Source organism: Felis catus, chromosome A3, assembly GCF_018350175.1.
Source record: "Felis catus isolate Fca126 chromosome A3, F.catus_Fca126_mat1.0, whole genome shotgun sequence".
NCBI classification, from domain to species: domain Eukaryota; kingdom Metazoa; phylum Chordata; class Mammalia; order Carnivora; family Felidae; genus Felis; species Felis catus.
Genome location: NC_058370.1, coordinates 107,937,101 through 107,953,019, shown reverse-complemented (window position 1 = coordinate 107,953,019; position 15,919 = coordinate 107,937,101). Strand labels below are relative to the sequence as shown.

The 15,919-nt window shown below is 46.6% G+C and overlaps 1 protein-coding gene across 2 annotated transcripts in view; it reads left to right on the top strand.

Annotated features, from left to right (window-relative positions):
- The first annotated feature begins 14,503 nt into the window (after positions 1-14,503).
- TMEM178A (transmembrane protein 178A) overlaps positions 14,504-15,919 on the top strand; it is a 52,312-nt gene continuing 50,896 nt past the window's right edge. The window contains exon 1 of one of the 2 annotated variants that reach the window (XM_023251932.2): positions 14,504-15,001. In XM_023251932.2, coding sequence (XP_023107700.1) covers positions 14,602-15,001 — 400 coding nt within the window. In that variant the 5' untranslated portion in view covers positions 14,504-14,601. The remainder of the gene's footprint in view (positions 15,002-15,919) is intronic. The other variant, XM_023251931.2, reaches the window with a different exon arrangement.

Sequence of the window (15,919 nt, the reverse complement as noted above, 5' to 3'; positions counted from 1 at the left end):
TATTAACTTAGCACCTTTTATTTCTACTGGTTAACCTTGATGTCTTTCCTTCTTGCTGTACAGTAAATTTTTCCTCTGGATCAATACTGCTCACTCAGTTTATACCTGCCTTATAAGTAACTCTCAAAAACCTTGGGTCTTTTTTTCAGACTCAATATTTAGAGTCCAAAGGCAACTGCTATGGCCTTGATTACTTGGTTTTCAGTAATGGGGGCAATAGTTATACATTCTTCTTTCTGGTAAACACCAGGTGGAAATTCATTTATGATGGAGTTCAACGGGAAGCTGAAAGGAAAAAAAAAATCTTCCCGGCTGTTTGAGATAGAAAACAGTTCATGGTTCTACATAAATCTGAAGAACTCACTGGATGCATCTTTCCTGTGACTGTAATGAACACTTGTTTGCACTTGGGTTTCTCTGTTGCCTACCATTACTGTCAACCTCTCCTATTCCTGGACGGCGGCTGGAGCAGCACTTTGGGCGAGGGAAGGAGTGCTCAGCCAAAATAAATGCCTGAGAAACAGGGCCGCCTGGGCTCAAGAGGATTGGCTCAGACATTCAATCTCCAGCTGTTAGGAATTTTAATTGTCATCTCTTTTGGAATTCAGTAGACCCTTGGAAGCATGATCAAAGAGGGAGAAAGGTAAAGGAGGATGGGAAGTAGTGGGGAATTGTAGGCTACCTGTCTGTTTCCAGTTGTTGGTATAAAAGATTGTCACCACCTTAAGGACTTAAAACAAGACAATTTGTTATCTTACAGTTCTGTAGGGCAGATATTCAGAATTAGTCTTGCCAGGCTAAAGCCAAGGCATTGGCAGGGGCGTATTTCGAAGAGCTCTAGGGGAGAATCTATTTCCTTGCCTTTTTTAGCATCCAGAGGCTTCCTGCATTCTTTGGCTTGTGGCCGACTTCCTCTGTCTTCAAAGCCAGCAACAATACGTTTCTCTCACCCTACTCCCATTGTACATCTCTCTCTGACTATAGCCAAGAAAGGTTCTTTGGTTTTAAGAATGCATGTGATTAGGGGCTCCTGGGTAGCTTAGTCAGTTGAGTGTCTGACTTCAGCTCAGGTCAGAATCTCACAGCTCCTGAGTTCGAGCCCTGCGTTGGGCTCTGTGCTGACCGCTCAGAGCCTGGAGCCTGCTTCGGATTCTGTGTCTTCCTCTCTCTCTGTCCCTAACCCACTCGCATTCTGTCTCTGTCTCTTTCAAAAGTAAATAAACATTGAAAAAATAAAAAAGAATGCATGTGATTAGATTGGACTCCCTTAGATAATCCAGGATAATCTCCCCATTTCAAGATCTATAATTACATCTGCAAAGTCCCATTTGCCACGTGAGGTAACATATTCATAGGTTCAAGAGTGGGGAGAAGAGTTATCCTATCCTAACACAACCACGAAGTTTATATCCTCACTGAGATAGAGAAAGGAAGACCTTTAGACCTACTTTTTTTTGTCATCCTCAGGTCTAATGGGATATCCATAGATTAAAAAAAAAATTAAAATCCCAGGGTGCCTGCGTGGCTTAGTCAGTTAAGTGTCTGACTTCAGCTCAGATCATGATCTTGCGGTCCTTGGGTTCAAGCCCTGCGTTGGCTCTGTGCGGACAACTCAGAGCCTGGAGCCTGCTTCAGATTCTGTCTCCCTCTCTCTCAGCCTCTCCCCCACTCATACTCTGTCTCTCTCTCAAAAATAAATGTTTAAAAAATTTTTAAAAATAAATAAAAAATCCCTATTTGACATCAATTCAGTTTGTGACAAAGTGAATTATAGGCAAACAATAATAATACTAATGATATACTTTTTTTAATGTTTATTTTTGAGAGAGAGATAGAACACAAGTGAGGGAGGGACAGAGAAGGAGGGAGACACAGAATCCGAAGCAGGCTCCAGGCTCTGAGCTGTCAGCACAGAGTCCAATGTGGGGCTCGAACTCGTGAGCCATGAGATCATGACCTGAGCCGAAGTTGGACGCTTAATGGACTGAGCCACCAGGCACCCCAATGATCTCATACTTTTTCTTTATTCATTTTTATTACTTTAATTTCCATTTTAGGGATAAATTTGTTCTCTTCTCTCCATGTCTTTTCTTTAAACATACATGAGCTTTCTCTGCCTTCAAAAACTTGAATCTTTCTGACCTCTAGTTACAGAATGATTCCTCTCCCTCCTTTGACTGCCTAAGTTCTCCAGAAATTACTCAACATTTGTTACTTTTTCCCCCTTCAACTTCTATTCACCCCTCAGAACCCGGAAGTTTTTTTCCTGCTTTATCCTCTCCATTGACACCAACCTGCCCAAGGCCCTGGGGATCATGTCACTGAGGCCTTTTCTCTCCCTTCTACTGACTACTGGATGTTCCTGCAATTCTCGATCCCACTGACCAGGCCCTTCTTGAAACTCCCTACCACTGGCTTGTGTAGCTCGCCTGATTCACCCACAGCTGCCAGACCCTGGTTCCCTGCCCTCCATCTCTCCCTGGCCTCCAGACACAACCCCTGCTGCAACATCGTCGCCTCTAAGTTGGATACCTGCTCAATGTACTGTCTAGATAGCTGGTGGACATTTCCATACAGATATCCTTCTGTCCTCTCAAATGCAAATGGCCAGAGCTTAAGCCTCCAAATCTATTCTCCCTCCTGATTTTTTTACCTACTTGCTTATGTAAATATTCTTTATTTGTTTTAGTCAACAGATCCATCATTGTCCTAGTCATTTTGGCTTGAATCTCTAGCATTTGTGTCTCTTTCCCCCCCCCCCCCCCCTTTGTTTGACATATTCGCCATCTTCACTCCTCATGTTTCTGGCATCTCTTCCTTTGAGGCTAATGCCACCATCATGACTCCCATCACACAGGCCTCGGTGATCTGAAGTCCTTCCCACCACGTACTTCACCACCACTGCTAGAGTTAATTCCTAATCTCCCTTCTTTCATCAATTCTTCTTTTCTTCATTGCCTAAGATCTTAGTGTTGTTTAAACCCTCTACAGTCTGAATCTAATCAGTATTTCCAAATTTATCCTGAATTCTTCATCACAAACCTTCCATTCTCGCAGGATCAGGATGCTCGCTGTCCCAGAAACATAGCTTGTTTGTTACTATATCTGGGTGCATGTGGTTTTCCATCCCTGAAGTATTCTCCTCCTCTCCACCAATTTACTCCCATAGATCTTTCAAAGCTCAAGTCCCAATTTCCTCATCAGTACTTCTTTGGCCATCTCTATTTATAAGATTTCTCCTTCCTCTGAACACATTAACATTTTCCGAGCATATTATAGATCAGCAGAGAACTTCCATAAGGACCAATCTCCACCCCCCCATCTTCCTGCAACTGCCATCATGTCCTCAATTCCTTCCACTGCTCCTAGGGATGAACTCTGCATGCATCTACCTAACACAACCTCTCCACTCATCTCCCCTTGCCCATCCACTGACTTTGATCCAGCCATTCTGCTTCTCTTTTCTGTATCAGTTTCTCCATCCCTCCTGGGTCATTCCCATTAGCACGCAAACATGTTGTTATCTTCTCATCTTCAGTACAACAAACAAACCCTCTCCTAAACCCACTTCTGCCTCTCCTAGTATGCACTTTTTCTCCTTCACTTCATGGCAAAAGTCCTTGGAAAAGTGATCTGTATCCACTGCCCCAACCTCTCTCTCTCCATTCTCTCTTGAATGCATTCCAGTCAAGCTTATATCCCCCAACACTCTGCTAAAAATGCTCTTTTTTAAAACAAATGTTTATTTATCTTGAGAGAGAGAGAGTGAGTGAGAGAGATAGAGTCTGTGAACGAGGGGAGGAGCAGAGAGAGAGAGAGAGAGAGAGAGAGAGAGAGAGAATCTTAAGCAGGCTCCATGCTCAGCACAGAGCTCTATGTGGAGCTCGATTTCATGAACCTCAAGATCGTGACCTGAGCCGAAATCAAAAGTTGGATGCTCAATCCACTGAGCCACCCAGGTGCCCCAACTGCTGAAAATGTTCTTATTGAGGTCACCAAAGGTCTCCACTAAATCCAATGCTCAATTCTCTTTTTCTCATTTTGCTTGATCAGTCAGAAGCTTTGAGTCCTTGATGACTTTGAGTCCTTGATCCCCTATTTGAAACTTTCTTCACATGGCTTCCAGGACTCCACACTCTCCTGACTCTCTGGCTACTTCCCTCAATCTCCTTTGCTGGCTCCTACTCTTCTCCTAGAACTCAACCTGTAGCAGTTTACCCTGTCTCAAGCCTTGGCCCTCTTCTCTCTCTCTCTCTCTTTTTAAAATTTATTTTGAGAGAGAGAGAGAGAGAGAGGACATGGGAGGGGCAGAGAGAGAGATGGAGAGAGAGAATCCCAAGCAGGCTTAACACTGTCAGTGCAGAGCCCCATGTGGAGCTCAAACTCACCAACTGTGAGATCGTGACCTGAGTAGAAATCGACAGTCGAAAGCTTAATTGACTTAGCCACCCGGGTGCCCCTCCTCTTTTCTATCAACACTCCCTCCCTGGGCGACATCATCCAGTCTCATGGTTTAAAGTTCCATCAGCATATAGATCCTTTTGGCTCCCAAACTTATAGCTTTAGCCTGAACTCCTCCCCTGAACCCTAGATGTGTATTTTTAATTTCTCACTGGGCATCTCCACTTAGATATCTAATAGGCATCTCAAACTTAGTGCACTCCAAGCTGGGCTCCTGATATTGTCCCTGCTCCAGCCTGCACTTGCCATAGTCTTTCCCATGTCTGTTGATGATAGCTCCATTTGGTCCCTTTCTTTCTCTCACCACACATTACACGTATCAGCAAATCTCATTAGCTCAACTTTCAGTATCTTTCTAGAATCACCCCACTTCTTGCCCCTCTACTGTTACCACCTGTTCTAAAACACTGTCATCTCTCTATTAACCATACAGACAGCAGTTAAGAGTGCAGGCCTTGGAGTCACAGCATGCAGGCTTTAATCCTGGCTCTGCGACTTACTAAGAGAATGACCTCGGAGAAATTATGTACTCTCTCTGCTTCAGTTTCCTCATTTGTAAAATAGGGATAATAATAATAACAACAATATGACTACTACTAATTGCTACAAGGATTAAATAATAAAGAAAAACATATGAAGTGCTTAGAAAGTATTCAGCAAATAGTATGTGATCAACAAATGTTAGCTACCTACTGTTATTCTATAGGTCTTTATGGAACTCCGTGATAATAGATAAAAAGTAGTAGGCAAGATCAGGGAACCGTGGAAATGGCCATTCTCCTAAGCACGAGCCATTCAAATCTTTAAACACCCAATCGCTTCTCAGCCTTTTGGCTAAGATCAAGTGCAAGTCTTTAAATACCCAAACCCACACTGACCGAGGCTTGGGAATCATTGTTCCAACCCACTGACCTGGGCCTACTGCTTAGTATCTTGCTTATTTGGTACAGTTTTTACCTATAGATTTATAGAACAGTAGTACATAGGTAATATTTTTTGATTGTGTACTATTTGCTATTGTCCCCTCTTTTTCCTTTGTCTTGAGAACAATTTCTGTAGTTCCTCTTCTCCAAACTTCCTAACTTCCTTTTAATATCCAGGAAACTTAGACAGCCTTAGTTTCGATGCTGGCTGTATTCTGGGTTGATCTCCCCCTTTCAGGATTCCATATCTAATTTGCTGTCATTGTTACCAAATATAACATTTAAAAGGTGCTCTATAAATCCAGTTAACAATACGGCTGTGAGAGCCATTTTAAGTTTTCATTTTATTGACACAAAGAACCGGAGCTTCTTGGCAAAAGAGGCTGATGTGGAATGGAAAAAGGGGAAAGTGCTGAGTGAGAGTGGAAAAAGTAACTAATACAAACTATCCCCACAAAATTCAGAACCACAAAGGCCAGGTAGTAAAGGAAATTGAGAAATTAAAGAATTTCCCTAAATATCCAGAAAACAACCCCTTGACATTGAGATTAAACTTCAATGTTTAAAACTTCAGGGATTTCTTTTAGCTAAATACTAGAATTCTTAGGAGAGAATCCCTTTCTGTTGTGGTTTTGTTTCAGCGGGATGCATAAGGGCACATGGTCACCTGGCTGGAAAACACTAAGAGACCTCCCCCCCTACCGCCAACCCCCTCCCTGACTTGCCACTCACATAGTCCAAGGCTCTTGATCACATACAGATTGCAGACACCAAATAAATTAGGCAGATGGAACTCATACATCAAAGCCACCTACTTGGATTCCTTTTTGGCCATTGGTGCATTTCCTCTCTCTCTTTTTTAATCGGCCTCATAAATCTGACCCTGACAAGGTCCTACCTCTCCATACCAATAGTCGGAGGTGAGATGGTAATTTGTCCTCCAGCTTCCATTTGCGGCTCCACTTGAGTGACCCTCAATGCCACGTGGCACCCATTCATTACAGGGGCTCAGGTGCGGCTGTGGGGAGGTGTGTGCCAAGCCCTGCCAAACTGGTTGCTCCTTCCAAAAGAACAGGATGGTTCTCCAAGCACTGTGCACATCAGATGATTACACTCCACGGTGCCTGATAAAATCCTGGCATGGTGACAGCTGCAGAGAATACAATACATTGTTGTGTACTCTTTGGAGTGTCTCATTCATGATAGCTGTTCACGTACTGGTTAATGATTCCCTGGACTCAATTTTCCAAGAGGTTTATCCAAATCAAGAACTGAAGGTAAAAAAAACCAAGTTGTTCAGGACGGTGATCTCTCTGAGGTGGAGACACATGCCTGCAGACCTCGGTTGAATTCACCGTTTCCAGGGAGGTAGGACTCAGTTTTAGTCTCCTGGTCCTGAGAGTGTGAATCGGGAATGTTGACCTGGCTCATGTGGGCAAAGTGTGGATTTTCTCATCATCTGTGGAGAGCTTTCTTCTAACTTGTAGCAGCTGATCTTGGCTGAGTCTTGGGTCCTCTTTGAGTCTTTACTCTCTTCTCCCCGTCCTTACAAGGAGTCTGTCTGTTTTCCTTCTCTCATCCAGATGCTACCCACAGCTGGTTTAGCGTCTCCTTGCCTTCTCGTGGATTCCCCATGGGGAGGGCAAGATGTAGGCATTCTCTGTCTTCTCCGAACATGATCTGTACCCCTAAAATGCGGTAGCTATGGGCAGTGTCACAGAGGCCTTTCTCTCTGGTCCATTTAAAGACCTTGAGGAACGGAGATGCCTTATCGTCGTCGGGCAGCTTATTGTGGCTATTCACAAAATAGCATTAAACCTCTTTTATGGGCTCATAACAGAAGAACCTATTGGAAGAGCATGATGGCTTCTCATACTTTTGAGTGCCTTCCATTCCACCAATTCTATAGACGATTCATATTTTAGGGGCCTTATGGTAGGCCTCCATGCTTTTCATTAGGGCACAGTCCCTAGGAGAGTGACGTTCTGTACTGTACCTAGGATCATGGCTTGCAAATGTGAACAGCCACTAAATGTTATTGTTGCAGGCGATAAATAACAGTGACCACAGCTGCCGTTTATATCCGGACCACTTATTATAGGTCAGCCTTTACATTCACTACGTTGCTAAGTGCTTTATGATCACTTACTTGGATTTGCTTTGATTTGGATTTGATTCTTGTGGCAACCCTAAGAAGAATATTACTACTTGGATCCCCACTGCTCACATGAGGGAACAGAGGTGTGGAGAGGCTATGTAAGTCCCTCTTCCCCACAACAAAATCACGCTAGAATTTGAACCCAAGTCTTGGACTCCACATCCCAGACTCTGTATTGTCTCTCTATGTATCATCAGGACATATCACTGGACCCCCCTGCCTTGGCTGGGAGGGGGGGGGCATGCATTATCTTGGTGTGCTTGAGTGTTTACGAGGAGGCCTTGATGTGAACCTCTCAATTCTTCTAGCTACATCTCCCCCTAAGCCATCTTATCTCATCCCGAGAATTTAAATATCAACATACATACAACACCTATATGCTGACATCTCTACAAATCTAAATCTTCATTCCAGACTGCTTGCCTGCCTCTCAGGCTCATATATCCAACTGAGATTTCTAAATGGCATCTTCAGCCTAACAAATCCAAAACAGAATTTTTACTTCTCCCCCAAGTATCCTGACATCCCACACATGATACCACAGTTCGAACAGACCAGAAATGGGTGCCTGGGCCTTGGTTTCTCCTTTCCCTCATCTGGACTCCCAGTAATTCTGTGACTTCAACCTCTACCCACTTCTCTGTGTCTGTTGTTGTCTCTTTAGTCTAAACCACTAATAACCCTTGTCTGGACTATTGCAATAGACTCCAGACTGGTTTCCCCTGCTTTCGTACCTGCCATCCTCAGCCCCAATTCACTTTTCCCATAGTCTTCTGAGTGGCATTTAAAACACAGATCAACTCATGCTCCACCCCTGCTTAAAACTCTTCAAAGGCTTTCATTTGACTAAACTCCAAACTCCATAGCATGGCCTTCAAGACCACATCTGATCTGGCCCTTGGCTAGGCCTGCAACTGAATCTCATACCCACTCACTGCCTTACTTCTTGCTCTCTGGCTATAGTGGTCTCTTTTCAGTTCCTCAGTGGCACAAAGCTCTTTCGTGCCTCAGGACCTTTGCACTGGCCGTTCCCGCTACCTGGAATGTTCTCTCCCTGGCCCATAGGCGCTCAAGAAACGTTACATGAAAAAATGAGAATAGTAGATTGCCTCTCCTACAAAAATAATATAAATAATGTGAAAGACATCACGTCATTAATAACTTATTTAGCCATTTGTGTTTATGATATATAAATGAGATGAGTTTAAGATAATTAGGTTATGGATTTTCTGAAGCCTGTTTATATGGAGTAGACAGGAGAAGGTAGTGGGGGGGAGGGTGGGGGGGGGTAACATATTTAACATGCGGTAATCATGAATTGTGAATCCTGTGGGGTAGGTGTTGATATCCCTTTTTGTTGAAACTTAGGTGATTTGGAGACGTCAGCTAACGGGTTAAGGGTTAGCAGGCAGGAAGCGGCAGGTCTGGAATTTACAGGTGGTCCGACTCCAGTGCCTCTGTGCGGTTCCCAGATCCGGGTGCCTTAGAGCAGACACAGTGGAGGGAGGAGGTTCAAAGGTAAGAGAAAGGGAGTCACCTGGAAACACTAGCTCTTTTGTTCACGTGGACAGCGTCCCCGGCTGCCGTGAACTGGAGAGGCTGAGTTTCTCAACTACATCCAGTTCTACACTGGTGGTCAAACGTGGCCTCAGTGAGCTGCATTAGACCCCAACTTCAACACCCAGTAGCCACATACACAGACAAGGCAGGAAATACAGTTACGTATGGCAATTAATAAGTTACCATCTGCTGAAACATCACACTCTGAGTGGGATTTAACATGGCTCTGGATTTCTTTGAATGTGTGTGTGTGTGTGTTTTTCCCACCATATGTGTTTAAAGGCTCCAAAAAGGAAACAGCTTAATCCAGGAATGTGAAAAAAATTGGTGACATTCTGTGGTGTGTCACTGAAATGAGAAACTTATCAGGCACCGTCTATTTCGGGGGTTTTGTGGTATTTTATGGTTCCAGGGTTTGAGTTAGTGACAAAATGGCACTCCCAGCGTGACTTACCACCTGCGTGGGGTGCAGAAGAGCACTGTGGTAGGCACCACTTTTAAAATTTACTTTTGGCTTTGCCCTGGGCTGAGATGACACACATACAGAAAATATGCCTTTCCCCCCAAGGCCTAACTGAGATCGCGTCTATTCCACTTGGCTTTACCTATATTCTTCCCAATGGAAATTAACCTCTCTGTACCAGATTTTCCTCTGTGAACCTCTGTGATGGCGCTCATCCCAGACAATCCTTCCTTGTATAGCCTCTTGCATTTTTATTTTCCTCCTCCACGGACTTAAACTCCCTTGAGGGCACAGGCCCCGGTTTTTTCATCTCTGCATAATCCGGTCGGACCTAGACGTCCTCAATATATGCTATTGAATGAAATTAAAATTGTTTTAGGGAAACAGTTCAGGATAATGACTTTAACACAAGATTCCTCAGTTATTTGCAGAAACGACATATTGCATATCAATAACATCATTGACTAGATCCTTATGTGAAATGCTAAAAAAAAGTCTGATATTAGCAAAAAAAAAAAAAAAAAGCAAAAAAATCCCATTCTTTATTAAGCCAGGGGGTGGTTTGGTTAAACTTCACAGTCTAAATTCTGTGGAATCCAAATGTTTGAAATGAAGAACGATGTTGCTTTTGGTCTCAACATTGGGGTAAAAGGGTGAAAGCCTTTTAGAATGTTCATGGTTAGCATGGGTAGCTTAGCATAGGTATGTCAAAAAATCATTGCCGTGGCTCTGGGATAAGTGGAGGTTTGTGCACACACACACGGACATTTTGTAGGGAAATATTTATTTAAGAACTTCCTGGTTGTGAAGAGAAATACGATGAATGTCACAAAGCACCTAGATATTATGATAAGTGTGTTTGCAGAAGACAAAAGTATTTTGTTTTCTGAATATTTAAACATGGCCAACACACCAGTCGGGATGTGTAAACGTTATGGGAATAAAGAAGGACTCTAGAGTAATATAGCAGATAATGTGAGTAATATAGTGGATAATGCTCTCGAACCTGGGAAGGAGAGTTGGAAGCCGAAGGATGACATAATCAAAGTCTTATTTGAGGAAGAGGCATTTGGCAACAGTATCCAGGATAACTTCAGGCAGTGCTGCTCGTGAAACCATTGGGGCCAAAAGGGAGGCTGTGACAATAATCCAGATGTGAGGGGATAGAGACGTAGTGATGGCAAGTGGCAGAAATGTAGAGGAAGGACTGGCTGTAAAAGATGTTTCAAAGGAAAAATCCCTGTGATTTTTGTGAACGTGATAGATAATTCTCCAATACTGAGTTTGAGGACTTGAATGACCTGTCAACACCAAGGAAGGAGAAGTGGGGAGGGGCAGCCAGACCACAGGAAAATAGGAATTTGCTTTTGCACATGTAGAATTCAATAATGCAGTGAGACACCCACATGGCAGTTCCCTGGCTCTACCCCCATCACTTCAGGACGCTGTGGCTCCCTGAGGGATGCAAAGGGGATATCAGACCTTGCGATGGCAAAGACGAAATTTAAAGCAGATGAGAAACCAGTTAAGTTTGAAAATGTTGAGGTCATAACATGGCCACAGCTGAGACGTGCCACCATGTTCTGGTTGGATATCTGATCTCCTATCTCCTTGACTCTCTGCCAGGCTAAATGCCCTCACACACTGACCGTATTCTGGCTTACACTTCTGCTTCTAGTCATCTGCAAGCATTTAGCTTGGCGTCCGGCATTAGAACATGCTGGCTTCAAGATTTAAAAATGTGGAAAACACTTCTTATTTCACGGTGGCCCCAAATATTAAAGCCTCCAAGCTTGTGAAGTAGATCTGTAAATCAAAGAGGTACATTCTGACTGTAATGCCAATATCTCTGATCTAATCCTCTTGGTAAAGTTTAACGCATCCTTTGGAACTAACTCAGAAGTTACTCTCTCTCTAAGTAGCCTGCCTGACTCCCCAGGCATTTTTTCATTGTCCGTGTTCCCACAACACTTTGTTCTTGTTTCTGCTAGAGCACATGGGACTGATTATGTGATTCTCTTACCACTGGCCTGGGAGCATCTTTTTTTTTTTTTAATTTTTTTTTTTTCAACGTTTATTTATTTTTGGGACAGAGAGAGACAGAGCATGAACGGGGGAGGGGCAGAGAGAGAGGGAGACACAGAATCGGAAACAGGCTCCAGGCTCTGAGCCATCAGCCCAGAGCCTGACGTGGGGCTCAAACTCACGGACCGCGAGATCGTGACCTGGCTGAGGTCGGACGCTCAACCGACTGCGCCACCCAGGCGCCCCATGGCCTGGGAGCATCTTGAAGAGGGGAACTGTTCACTCATCTTTGTACCTCCACGCCCCTAACAGAGTGGGGGTTAGTGGGTGATACTTCATTGTCAGAAATATCCAAAGGAGAATTTTTAGGAACATGGACGGTGCGATGTGCAGTTGCCGTAGCAAGGAGTGTGCATACATCATATGTCACATCCCTGCTGATGCTGTTAATGCTGCATCGGCAGAGGCAGGGCTCTCATTACATGCTGCTGGCCCATGTTTGTAATGTGTGGCATTTTTTACGAAATACTATCAAGGGTAATCCATCATAGAGTAACCTTTGGATTATATGCTGAGACTGGTTTTGACCATAGGCATAAATGAACTTCAGAAATAATGCTGTTTTCTAAGGAGGGTATGATCAAAGAGTACCGGCTAGGAAAATAAAGCAGAACATTAGGTTCTTTTAAGTTAAACAAAAGCGCCTGAAAAAGAGGTTTCCTTCTGTCCACTTCAGTTGGGGACAGGGTTCTTGTGTGAAGATAATCAGGTGACCCTGAAACGTGGCATAATATTTATTTCTTGCAGGATGTCTGTGCAGGAAAAAGGGGTGAGGGCTTGCTAAGGTCTGATGACCCTTGGGGCTTGCAAGGTTTCTCTCAAGAGGCATTTTTTTTTTTTTTAAAAGGACACGTGACAATTTGAGTGAATTTCAGATGTCAACTGTAGGCTCACAGTTAGAGGTATTTCTCTCTTGTGTATCCACAAAGATTGAGGATTTTACACACATTATAGAGTATAAATAAAAGAAAGCTTCTAAGGCTCATCATTTTTGTGTAAATCCAGATAAGACTCCTTTGATGAGCTTAGCGTTTCCTGTTAAGGAAAAGCTTATAGGTGAGAGAAACACTAAAATTATAATTCTTTGTCTTCCTTAATTAGACCAGAGCTCCCCATAGATTGTGCTGAAGCTGTGAGAAAACCCAGGCCATAATTCACATTGTCAGGTCAGCAGATATGGGCACGGGGGTCCGACGTGCGGAAAGGTTTGCTTAAGCGACCTATCTGTGAACTACACAGCTCAGAAGAGGTACACCGTCTTCGTCGGAAACATATGCTCCGAAGCTGCCCAGCACAAACAGCTATGGAAATAAATCCCAGCAAGATTCTCATGCCACCTTCACAGACATCATTCCAGAGGAAGTATATAAATCCCATTAATACCAATTGATGTGGGGCACTAATTAATAAGTCCCATTAAATCATGCAGTAATGACATTTAGCGTCTAATGAATGCCTCATAATCTCTTGATCATTAATATTTTATAGCACAAGAACACAAGAATTGGCATCCCTGGGCTCATGCAGCAAGGTTTTCTGTCTGTGACATGGCCCCAAGGGCATTAAATGGCACCAGGGTATCGCACCTCTGTAGTAAGACGACACAACATAAGCCGTTGAATCCCTCAGTCACCCTGCCTTCTAACACTTCCTCATTTTAGGAAATGTGAAGCTGTCATTCTCCTAATTAACATCTATGACCGCCGAGTGCCCTGGAAGACCAGAAGAGGGCTGAGCTGTGGACTTGGTCGTGCAGCTTTGCTTTTTTGTCGACCCTCCCATCCCATGCAAGAAACTTGCGCGGGAGAAAATCATTTCTTTTTAAATCACTGATCTATCCCTGGGGGCTTTCTTTATTCAAATGCAATAATCGCCTCACAGAGCACGTGCCATTGCAAGGGTTCGTCGATCCTCTGCTCTTCTAGAAATTCCAGGAGGCCGTCACTCTGCCTGGAGATAGAGGTGGTCTACAAAAAAGCAGTGGTCTCACAACAGGCTCAGGGGAAGTGGAAGAACATCCCCCGCCAACGTTCCATCGCTCCAGTGACACTCGGTGCCTCTCCCGCCCCCCCAGCCCCCGCCCCCAGAAGAGGGGCTGGAGCAGAGAGAACGCTTAGAGGTTGCAGTGGACAAGTGAGAGGGAAAGAGAGCACCGACAGAGAGCGGCCAAGGGGTCTAAGAGGCTGCATCCTTCAGGCGTCGAGAGACAGGGGCTCCAGCTCCAGATCACGATTCCAAAGAGTTAAATATCACCACGCAGCCAGCTCTGGATGGGATTTGCTTCTGGGTGCAAAACGGGACACTGATCAAAATCAACTTGGACAAGTGACAAGACTGAGTCTGATTTCGGTGGATGTCTTTTAAGGTCGTTGGAGGGGAGAGGACGCGAGGCAGCGTGCTCGGGGGTAGGTGGAGAGAAGCTTCCAGTCCAGGGCAGGGGTATAAAGGGACACGGAGTCGGCGAACGGCGAGACCAAACGAGTGGGGAAAAGAGAGAGGAAGAGTTGAAGAAAAGTAGGGGGAAGTGGGGCCAGGGTTAGGGGGAGAGAGAGGAGGACAGGAGAGAAAAGTGAGGGCGGCGGGGAGGGATTAAAAGGGAAGGGGGATCGCCGGGGAGAAGGGCGGACGGCAGGCTCGGGCGGTGGAGAGGAGGCGAGGGGAGTGAGCGGGTGGGGGGCGCCGCGGGGCCGGGGAGGAGGGGGAGGGGGAGGGCCAGAAAGTGCGAGCGGCGCGGGGGGCGGCGGGGAGCCGGGGGCCCGGTGGGGGCGGGGGGGGCGGTCGGAGGAGCGGAGCCGGGCGGGGAGCCGGGGGGCGGGGAGGCCGCGGGAGGGAGGGAGGTGGGGGGCAGGTGGGGGAGCGCGGGAGGGAGCGCGGCGGAGAGCCGAGGCCAAGTGCATTGTGTCTGGCGGCGGCGCGCGAGCCCACCGGCGGCTGCGGCGGGGCGGGAAGCCATGGAGCCGCGGGCGCTCGTCACGGCGCTCAGCCTCGGCCTCAGCCTCTGCTCCCTGGGGCTGCTGGTCACGGCCATCTTCACCGACCACTGGTACGAGACCGACCCCCGGCGCCACAAGGAGAGCTGCGAGCGCAGCCGCGCGGGCGCCGACCCCCCGGACCAGAAGAACCGCCTCATGCCGCTGTCGCACCTGCCGCTGCGGGACTCGCCCCCGCTGGGGCGCCGGCTGCTCCCGGGGGGCCCGGGGCGCGCCGACCCCGAGTCCTGGCGCTCGCTGCTGGGGCTCGGCGGGCTGGACGCCGAGTGCGGCCGGCCGCTCTTCGCCACCTACTCGGGCCTCTGGAGGAAGTGCTACTTCCTGGGCATCGACCGGGACATCGACACCCTCATCCTGAAAGGTGAGCGGCGGGCGCGCCCTGCGCCCCGGGCGCCCGCGCGGGGAGCGCAGCCCGCGGCTCCCCCGGGGCGCGCCGGTCCCCGCGGCCGCGTCCCCGCGCCCCTCTCCCCGGCCCATTCTTTCCTCCTTCCCGGCCGCCTCGGTTCTTCCTTTCTCGTCCTTTCTTGCTTCCCCGTCCCTCCCCTCTTCTCTTCTCTGGCTCTTTCTTTCCACCACTCTTCCCTTCTCATCCTGCCCTCCCCTCCTTCCCTCAAGCCTGTGCTGTAGCTCCCCCGGCTTCTAGCTGCTTCTTTCTTTCCCTTGCCTCCTGTGCCCCTCTTCCTTTCCTCTCCCCTCGTCCTTCGCTGTCTTTGTACACCTGCCAGACTTGGAATGCATGTGCAGCTTTTCTCGCCGCTGCTCCCCTACGGAGGGTAACAATAAGAAAGACCCGACCTTTCCGAGCCGGCCACCTCTCAAGTTGTGCCTTCCTTTTAGAAATACCTTTGGAAGTAAAGTGGTGCAAGCCTCAGAAGAGGCAGAAAGGGGCTTTTTCTTGTATTGTGCTCCTGTCGGCATTAGACGGAACTGGTGTAGTCATCCCAGCCTGGCAGGCTAATGGGAAGCTAAGGAGGCCCGAGGTTTTCTTCCCAACCCCAAAGTGCAGGGTTCGTATTGATTAGACCTCAGATAGCATTAATTCATTGGTGAGGCAGCTGCACGCAGATAGGACGTCTACTTTTTTTCCAGCCTTCCGGATCCATCACTCCTCACACCATCCTCAGTGTCTAGGCACGCCAGGGTGAGAGGAGAGAACCCTCCAAAGCCCTTTAAAGTGCAGCTTTCTGGGTTTGGAGTGGAGTCTCTCGTGTTTGGGATACCGTGTAAGGCTGCTTTTGTCGTTTTGGTTTTGGGTACTGAGTTGTAGAGCATCAGTTTG